Source organism: Fistularia commersonii, chromosome 25 (assembly GCF_037954325.1).
Source record: "Fistularia commersonii isolate RoL2024-O1a breed Wild chromosome 25, RoL_Fcom_v1.0, whole genome shotgun sequence".
Classification (NCBI taxonomy): domain Eukaryota; kingdom Metazoa; phylum Chordata; class Actinopteri; order Syngnathiformes; family Fistulariidae; genus Fistularia; species Fistularia commersonii.
This window is the reverse complement of record NC_141308.1, coordinates 5,798,387-5,807,941: the sequence shown is the minus strand read 5'-3', so window position 1 is coordinate 5,807,941 and position 9,555 is coordinate 5,798,387. Positions and strand designations below refer to the sequence as shown.

Genomic DNA, 9,555 nt, shown 5'->3' with positions numbered 1-9,555 from the left:
GTACAATTGTCATGATACTTAAATGGATTTTTTTACTGGAAGTCTGAAACACTATCTCAAAGATTTCATGCTGAACCTCCCCATAAGGACAAGAGATAATGGGAATGATTCACCATCATTACCAGCTGAAATATCGTACTACAGGGATTTCTAGGAGCACCTCCACTCTTTGTGTTGTGCTCAGGGTGTTGCATAAATGAACGTGATAGCGTGTTGTTTGCATGAATGTATAAACGCTGCAACAAAGAGCTGTTGAATCAAGGTCCACACCTCTGCCCCCCGTTCAACTACTTGCGTTTGTCTTTGCAGCATTTCATTGTGCGGTACCTGGCTTTCAGCACGCAGATCACGATGGTTGAAAGCATCCGCCCGAGTGTCAAATGGCTTGTGTCAGCCACATGTGACAGTCAAGTGTTCTGGATTAATATACACTGTGAATTCAGTCTGCTAATTGTTTCTGATGGTGCATCCCTGGGACTGATCTGACCATGATGCTATCAAGTGGTGCTGAACATTTTGCTTTGGAATTAGCTTCACTTTGCAGATTTGACATTAGCCCTTAGATCGCAGATGTGTTTGCCTCACTCCCCAAGATCTGAGTCGAATACAATCTGATGCAATATTTATCCATACAACATTTTCGACTATTTCCTAGCATATTTAAAAAAAATCTATCGATTCTTAATATTATATTTTGGTTAGTTATTTATTTGGTTACCTATCTATTTATACATTTGAGAACCAGTTTTTTTATATGTTGCATATTGTAATGTGTTGCATACTTTTAAGTGTTTTACTTAATTTCTTTGTTGTATATGGATCTTTATGCGATCACAAGCTCTTCGTGGATGTTGTATGTATAAATAATTCTAATTAAGACTGACAGTATTCATATTGTACATGAATCCGTGAGTAGCTCATTCAGCCCTCATGCTTCACATTAATACTCTCATGAAATATATAATTCATGTGCAGCGGATCTCAGCAGAGACTGATGGGTCAAACAAACTTTCATTTCTGTGTCGCTGAGTTCAGAAGTGTTTTATAACACCCCTCTGAATAGACGAGACCTTTTTCAGACCTTGGACCTCATTTTGAATTATAAGGACCCATGATGATTAACAGAAACACAATGTTGTTGTGCGAAAACAAGTATCTTTATTGACATATGTCAGCTGGGCGTGAACAAAGCCAGTGAAAGCAGGGTAAACATCAAATCTTCTCGGGCATTCTGAGAAATCATATCATCCACAGGACTTGCCACTCATGACTCCAGGCCAACCTGGAATACTTTTCTGGGTCATAAAATTGTTTCACTCCCTGGAGGCATCAGTTTGGCATCAGTCATATGGAGGTCCTCTACTTGGCCATGTCCTAAAACAAAATGTGTCTTGATTTTACATGAAGTCTTAAGCCTAATTAAATTATAACATCTGTTAGTAAAATAAAAAAAAGGAAAGTGAGATGGAGCCTAAAAATGAGAATTATTCATTAACATATCATTTAATGTTATATAACATTATATAACGTTATATAACATTTTCATTCATCATATTTCTTAAGGAGAAATATCTACAAATTTTCATGCAAAAAGAAGTAGAAACACACAGAAACTTTCCAAAAAAAAACAAAACTGATAGACTGATATCTCATCCTTTCAAATTGGATCTCCACTGTTGTCAATGGGGTAAATACAGTCCCTTGTCCGTGCTGGCGTTTGGTCGGGTGGCATAGGGGATCAGCCACTGTAGTTTAAGAAAGATGACAGACTAATCATAAGTAAGAACCAGGACTAGATGTGTGAATCGCTACCACTTTAGAATTCATCACCATCATTTTCAATAACCACCAGTTTCTGTGCAAAGCTCAAGGAGAGCTTTCATAAAGCTGCAAACAGCTTAATTATAGTATTGAATTTCAACCTCAGTCACATTTGTTACCTGTCCTCTGCCCTGTGCTGCTGTGACACATGACTTTCCCCTAATGGGATCAATGAAGTATTTTCTTGTCTTATCTCATGTTTGCATCACGTTCCTGCAGCAGCTCTCGATCTTCTTTCACCTAAATCACGTTTTGCTCATTCTCTCTGGACAGTCCTGTGTATAAGATACCTTTTGTTCCATGCGTATAACGTTCTCTCCTACTATACTGCGGCGGCATTTAATTCAGGCACACTTGTGATGTTGTCACAAGATACCCCTCAGACTGTGAAGAAGCACAATGAACTTATCCTACGAAAGCTTCTCTTATCGGGTTCTTTTCACATCTGTTGCACCGATTCATATTCTGCACCATAATGCAAAGGAGAGCACGTTGCCTGTCTCATGTTGTTGCATAACACCATTAGCGCGTAGACCAGTTGACCCCACCAACAGTTAAATCATGAAAAACTTACCACATTTAATTCACGCTTCGTCTTCCACGAGAAATCACTGTAGATGGAAAAGCCATTTAAGTAACACAGTTTGACAAATATTCTGTTTACTGCTAACTGCTTTGCTACTAATCGTGCAATTTACCGCTCCAGGAGGACTTACCCATGCCGGCATTACTTCCTGGGCATGGAACTGAGGATAATGCAATTATAAATACACTCAGTAAAATATTGAGAAATAATCTTCACTCTATACACAGCTCATCTGCCTGATGACTTACCTGAGTAAGTCCTCAGTTGACAGAAAGTGACTTTGACACCATCCCTTCCCACTGGTGCTGCCACCACTGTATAAACATCTCCACAGGTTTCCTCTTGGATATCACAGTATTTACTGTTGGCAGCTGCAATGCAGGTGTAATTTGCCCCTGTCCCATATAATTCCACGGTGTGGTTTTGAATTTGGGGGCCCAAAGACCGCCAGTACACCCTTAAAGAGTTGTTAGCCCTGCGATAGAGTTTGACATTGGTTGGACAGCAGGCACCTAGGAAACAATAACAATATTAATGAGAGACCAAGAATTGGCCAACCTTCGTGTTCTTTTTTCAACATACATTGAATGGTATTACGCAACAATTATATATGTATACAATTTGAAGCTGAGGGTAGTATCTTTTATGAGAATTTGTTTGATTTTCAGCTTTGAAAAGTCCCTACAATATGAATTCTAAGGATGCAAATGACCCTTTTCATCAGTATTTTGCAAATGACAAATTAATTTTAATGAAATAAGTCTGGCGGTAAAGTTACTCACGGTTCTTTTGCTGCTTTGTTATGTATAACTTAGTCCGTAGGGGTTTGAAAACATAATTCATTATTAATTTCTGCTGAGACATTTTCCTGTCTACAACATATTTTCTGACATCTTTTTTACACGTAGATGTTCATTCTCTCTAATTCTAATGTAAACGAGTACTAATTGTTCACAAGATTGTTATCAACCTCATTGCAAACTTTGAGCAATTCCCTCAAATGACATTGTGAATTTTCTACATTGATTCAATGACATTGTCCTCTTTATGACGATTCATGGCAGTAATCATAGACTTGTATGTATTTTTCCTCACTTGATGAGAATCCCCGGTATCTGCACTCTGACTTATGTCCTGTGCTACTGATGGCCTCCAGATTGACACTGTAGTTTGTACCACAGGTGATGCATCCCATCAGACACTGGGTGTCCAGAGTATGGCACTTGGCATGTCCGCGAGACGACATTAGGGTGGTGATGTAAGAGCGAGCCCCGTGGGCAGCTGACCAGGTCACATTGGTCATTGCTTGGGTGACCTGAGTCACATTCACAGATGTCGGACAGCAGGGACCTTGAGGAGAGGAAGGAATACTGAAATGTATGTATGACAAAATTTTTTCATATTGTTTGTTATGGTAGTAATACTTCTTGTTTGATTTGTTTGGAAAAAAAAAATTTACATTCAAATAATATAGATTTGTTTCTTTCATATTGAAATGTCTTTAACTCACAAAGCTAAACTGTTCTTTTTATTTTATTTGTCTATAGTTATCTATTGGATACATTATTTGAATGCCCAATAGATAATGTGCGCAGTGATATTATTTATAGGATGTAGTGAGAGAGGATATGACGGTAGTTGGTGTGAGAGAGGAAGATACAGATGATAGGGTTAGATGGAGAAGGTTGATTCCCCATGGCGACCCCTGAAGGCAAAAGCCGAAAGAAGAAGAAAAAGAAGATCTAAAAGCCCTTACACATAAACCCAAAATCCCAAACTGCCATGGCTCTTTTAAACTAAGTCACAGTGTCAAACCTGTTTCCAGATGTTTACTGTATCCAGGAAGACTCTGTCCAACAGTTGTTATGGCCACTGCCATGACCTCATAGGTTGTACCACAGGGCAGCTGCATGAGCTCGCAGGATGCTTCTCTTGCGTGACACTTGTGCATGTCATAGTGTCCTGTGGCAGTGATGGTATAATTTGTATTGTTGGAGTTGGGAGTCGTGTAGAAGACTCTGTATGTGGAGTTGCTTGATTGTGTCATATTCAGGATCTCTGGAGCGCATGGAGCTGTGACAGGTAAGAGATGAGAGGAGGGCAATTATAAATGTTTTCAAAGAAATAGACTGGTTTTGCATTTGGTAGCTGCTGATCAATACCTGTTTTGTGAGTGTGTGGTCTGCAGGTATGGTTACACCCTCGTAACTCACTGCAAGGGGTTACCACCACCGAATAAGCTGTGTCACACACCAAATCTGAAAGTGCACAAACTGGTGCAGTGTCATTACAGTGGATGATGTCATTAGGTTGTGCCGCTGTTGTCTCGTACAGCTCTGCCCCTTTCACGGGTGACCAAATGACCTCCAGGGTCTCAGTAGCAACCAGCTTCAGAATGACGTCATCTGGGCAACATGGAACTGGCAGACAGAATGAAAAAAAAACAATTAATCCTCGCAGAAACAGCAGTCCAAACAACAGTTTGACGTTATTGTTATTTTATCACTTGGCAGGTATTATTATTATTATTTTATTACTTGAGAGTTGGCAAACTAAATTAGACAATATCTATTTTAAAGCTGTAGCTAAAACCATATGGAATCAAGCTATTTTCACCATGTTTATATGCAATTTTCATTAGTAATAATAAAGAAATGATAAACAAATTATTGAAGGGGTTATCTGAAAATCAACAAGAACTATGTAATATTTAGGTAGAAAAAAATACTAAAATATGATATTATTGAGTTTTAAGATTGATCTGACAAGATACCTGTTAGGACATTGCAAAGCCTTAATTGCACCTTTCATATCGAAGGACCAGAATAAGATAGCAAAAAAATCTTTAGTGTGCACAAATATTAATATTGATAACAATATAATTTCCTGTTTTGATATTAATAGATTAATTAAGCAAAATTAAGCAAATTAATTAAGCAAATTAAGCAAAAGCAAATATATTGATCTACTTTTGATTTGCTAGTGGTTTTATTGTAGTGTGTGTTACATATGGCTAGAAGTAGAGTTCCATCTTAAAACCCCAACATATATCTAATAAGGCATGTTTCAGCCACTGATGTCATGTTGATGTTTTTGCACGATTGTCCTACTTGTGGTGTAGTTGCGAACATGTGTGTAAGGACTGGAGCCCGCCTGGTTGTAGGGGAAGACAGTGGTGAGATAGGTGTAGCCACACATGCAGAAGAATGGGCAGGTGGTCCCGGTGGTGTTGCACGACTTCTCGGTTCCATCATCCCTTTTGATAAAAGTTATGTAGTAGTCCACCAGCGGCACCTCATCCCACACCACTGAGCAGTTCCCCGCCTCATGCTCCTCCACCCAGATATTCTCTGGGGGACAAGGATCTGTCAAAAAGAAAACACTTCATATGGAGTAGGTTCACATATTTTTTAAAAGTCCCAGTATTTTTGGAAATACATAGGCTTAATGCTCTCTCTGAGACACAGCAAAGAATTTCGATACGACTTTCTCTGGAATACATAAGTTCAGGTTTGCCAAGAGCAAATTAACATTGTGTAGTACAATGACAGTACAGTATCTCCGTCACTACAGAAAAAAAAACATTTTGTTCATGTTCCTTATTAGAATATCAAACCCTCGAGACAGTAAGCTAATAATCAAATTTCATCAATAATGTATTCTAACCCATGTGGAAAGTCAATTATTGATAATGTCAGTGCTGGAATTTTAGAGTTAAATAGCCTCGCAGCTTCTTGCCAAACAACGCAAATGAAAAATGCCCTTTCGTTTGAAATACATGTAAACCAAAGCATGTGAGGTTAACTTGAATGGACATCGATTATACTGCTTTCAGCAGAAACATTTACTAAACCTATTAGACCTGAACCATGTGCAAGCCAACAGATTTTTTTCTGCTTTTGTTTATCTTGTCTCACGATGCTTTTGTTCAAGGAGAAACCTATAGATGTGCACGTGACTCGAACAAGGCACCCATCGGCACCAAAGCTACGGTTCATAATGTGGTTTAAGTTACATCTTTTTACGTCAACGCCATGCCAGCATTTTAAACGGATTTGATCTTGTTTGCATTATTATATTTGAATGGGAAGTAACCATTCATTTAATTTGTCTTGAAGCAATGGGAAAGTCAATTTTTTTTGTGAAACTTAATGAGCATTTTGGTCAAGAAATGTCAGCTGACCATCTTACAGGGTGAGTGCTCCGAATTATACTGAATTTCTAGTTTATAGTAAACTTTTCCTTTGAATATGAAGGTAAGATGTATTCATATATACGTATATGTGTGTGTGTGTGTGTGTATGTGTGTGATAAGTGATTACCCACATGTTATGTAGTCTGCTGGTTGAGATGGGCTGCTGGGCCCAGCTGAGTTATAGGCTGTGACTGAGACTGAGTGATTCTGGCCACAATCCACAGTATTGATGTAACAATAGTTGTTATCTGTCGCCGTGCAGTTTTGGCTATTAGTGGTCCAGGCAACATAAGTCTCAGCTCCTTGCACTGACACCCAGTACACAGCAAGGCCAAGAGACCGACCCTGAGTCACCTGAACATGGATCACATCTGGGCTCAGTGGACCTGATGACGCCAGCCAAAGAAAAACAAGTCACCAGGCTTGCTTACATTTTCCACCAAACATCATCAGAAGCTGATCGTGTTGTCATGCTTACGCGTGATCTGGCAAACAGTGAGGTCATCCCCAGCATGTCCTTCGGAGTCCCAGGCTGTGCCTTTGATACAGTAGGTGGTCCCTGCCTCAAGGTCATCAAATATCACTGTTGTGTCAGTGGTGTTCAGTTTTAAGCGGGAACTAGAGCCCTCTTGGATGATGCAAAGTGTGTAGAGGACAGCATTCTCAACAGGGGGCCAAGAAACCAGGATGGTATCATTGTTCGGGGAGGTAGTGTTCAGTTCAGGCGCCATCACCACTGAAGACAGGAATACAATTAGACAAGTGTAGTAAAGAGGTTTCTTGACTTTACTATTTTACTGATATATTTGCTTTGCAGGGGGTAAAAAAAACTGAAACAGTTCTGCGTGATTACATTTCACATAGTACTCCTTTGGGATTGGAAACAACCTAGTTCTCATGGTTTCTCTTTTCGTATTATGAAACCAGATTGTCGTAGAGACTGGATACAGTTTCGACAACCTTGCTTTGGCTGCAAAGAGTAGAGACCCTGACAATGGGCAGGGAAATGGCATGCGCCTATGGCGGAGTGAGATAGTAAGCTATTGTCCTTTGGTAACAACAGTGAGGCCGCGTTTCAAGCTTCGGAGACTGATTACTATCTTAACTAAACTACTTCCATCTGTCACGTCTGGACAAGTGAAAGTGAGTGAAAATAATTGGTGGTTCTCAGCGGAAAGAATTATAAATGGACTGTTGCTACACTGGGGTTTTTCGTTTTTGTCCCATTTTCTGGCCACTGCGTGACATACATCGAGGACTCGAGAAAGACTCCCTTTACCTGTCCTGGTCTTTATGGGTTGCGAAGGCTGACTCCGCCCCCCTGAGTTGACAGACATGACACTCAGCATGTAGTCTGTATATGGTTGGAGCTCCACAATGGTGCCCGGGGAGCCGCTAACCACAGTCTCAGAGAAGAAACTACTGGTCTGAGACTCTGCTCTCAGGATGTAGCTGGTTGCCCCGGAAACCTCTGTGAACTCCACAGTGATGCTGTCACTGTGCTTTGAGTAAGCCTGCTCAATAACTGGAACCTCAGGAGCTGCAGAGGAAGATAGATGAACAATCACTTAAAACTGGCATCAAATACTTGCCGATAATGGCAAGAAAACATACCATCCCTGTTTCTCATCACCAGTGGGAGGGTGTTTTTATTATTGCCATTTGTGTCGTTACTTACCTGTTGTCTCTTCAGTCTCTGCACTGCTTAGGACATTGTAAGCATTGTCCATGGCTTCCAGTTGCATGGTATAGACTGTGTTCGGTGAGAGGGAGTTTATGGAGCCCATCACAGAGTTGCCACTGAACTGAGCAAAGACCGAGCGCTCTGGTGAGTTTTTGGGTGTTGCGATGACCTTGTAGGAGCTTGCACCAGTGTGTCCACTCCACTGCACTGTCATACTTTTTGAAGTGACCGTAAACACTGACAATGTGATGTCTGGTTGAAGTAAAAAACATTATTATTTGAGCGTATTCATAAAAGTTCAAAAGGTCACAGATTGCATACATTTAAAAAAAACAAGATATCATTAAGATATTTTCAGGTATGGGTCGGTGTATTAAAGATAATTACCGTTTTCAGCAAAGCATATCTGAAATAGACAAAAATTTGTGGTTTATGATGAGAAAAATGACAATACATCGTGACAGAGTATAGTTGATACAAAATAATAATTCCAAAAGAAAAAAAACATCAAAACAATTTATATTAAACATAGTACCCTTAGGCCAATCACACCCTCATATTTTCAGGGCATGAGAGGCAGCAGGCTGCACATTACCTTCACTCAACACAGATTTCAGGAGTGATCAGTGCAGGTATTTCTTTCAGGTTGGAATGAATTTGTCTATTGAGCTAAGGTTGGCCTCTCTTACACATTCATTGAAAACAATCACTCTGAAAAGACCCTGTGTTTCAAAAGTATTCACCAATACTCATGTTACTAATACAAAGATTACTCATATAAAAGTTGAAAGTAACTATCATAAATACACTATTACATATTATAATTAAAGAAGATCAATGCAAAATTGCGGTCATAAATATTTCTTACCTTTGTTAAGATCAATAAATGTAAAAGTTTGAGCATCTTTAGTTGTGTTGAACCCATGTCTGTGTTGCGAAGGTAAAGCCTGGAGGCAAGATGTGTGTTGCCCTTTCTCAAAAATGACTTCAGGGAAGCAGCTCAAGCTTAAATTTGACCGTTCTTTCTCTCCCTCTGCACCCCCCTGACCCCCCACCCCCCACCCCCACCCGATGAACCGACAGGTCCTTTATTGTTTCAGCAAATACCAAAGAACCCAAAGTCTGTAACTCCTCCCAACAGCGATGTCTGATCGGCCAATCAGAGAGCACGAGTGAGCTGGAAGGTCACTTTTGTGAAATGAGTATGGAGATGAAACCATGGAGTAGGATTTTTTTTTTCACAGTTTATCTCAATAAAATATTCAACTT

General features: G+C 39.8%; 1 protein-coding gene across 3 annotated transcripts; it reads right to left on the bottom strand.

Annotated features, from left to right (window-relative positions):
- Positions 1-1,163: 1,163 nt before the first annotated feature.
- On the bottom strand, positions 1,164-9,249 carry fndc7a (fibronectin type III domain containing 7a). Of its 3 annotated transcripts, none has more exons than XM_086172817.1 (14): positions 9,155-9,249; positions 8,674-8,692; positions 8,281-8,538; positions 7,882-8,142; positions 7,081-7,338; positions 6,734-6,988; positions 5,518-5,772; positions 4,570-4,827; positions 4,223-4,480; positions 3,503-3,757; positions 2,656-2,919; positions 2,538-2,567; positions 2,396-2,432; positions 1,164-1,769 (listed from the first exon to the last, which is right to left on the bottom strand). In XM_086172817.1, exons 1-13 carry the CDS (start codon positions 9,209-9,211, stop codon positions 2,401-2,403), a joined length of 2,460 nt encoding a protein of 819 aa, XP_086028943.1. In that variant the 5' UTR covers positions 9,212-9,249; the 3' UTR covers positions 1,164-1,769; positions 2,396-2,400. The 3 variants fall into 3 exon arrangements, with proteins under 3 accessions (XP_086028943.1, XP_086028941.1, XP_086028942.1); XM_086172815.1 differs by having other exon boundaries at positions 1,164-1,745; XM_086172816.1 differs by having other exon boundaries at positions 1,164-1,374.
- Between the last annotated feature and the right edge of the window lie 306 nt (positions 9,250-9,555).

Coding starts and splice junctions, on each gene's coding strand:
- fndc7a (XM_086172817.1), bottom strand. CDS start 9,211: ATGGGTTCAACACAACTAAAGATGCTCAAACTTTTACATTTATTGATC. Junction 5,773..6,733: donor ACCAGCAGACTACATAACAT/GTGGGTAATCAC, acceptor TCTTTTTGACAG/ATCCTTGTCCCCCAGAGAAT. Junction 2,568..2,655: donor TCAACTGAGGACTTACTCAG/GTAAGTCATCAG, acceptor CATTATCCTCAG/TTCCATGCCCAGGAAGTAAT.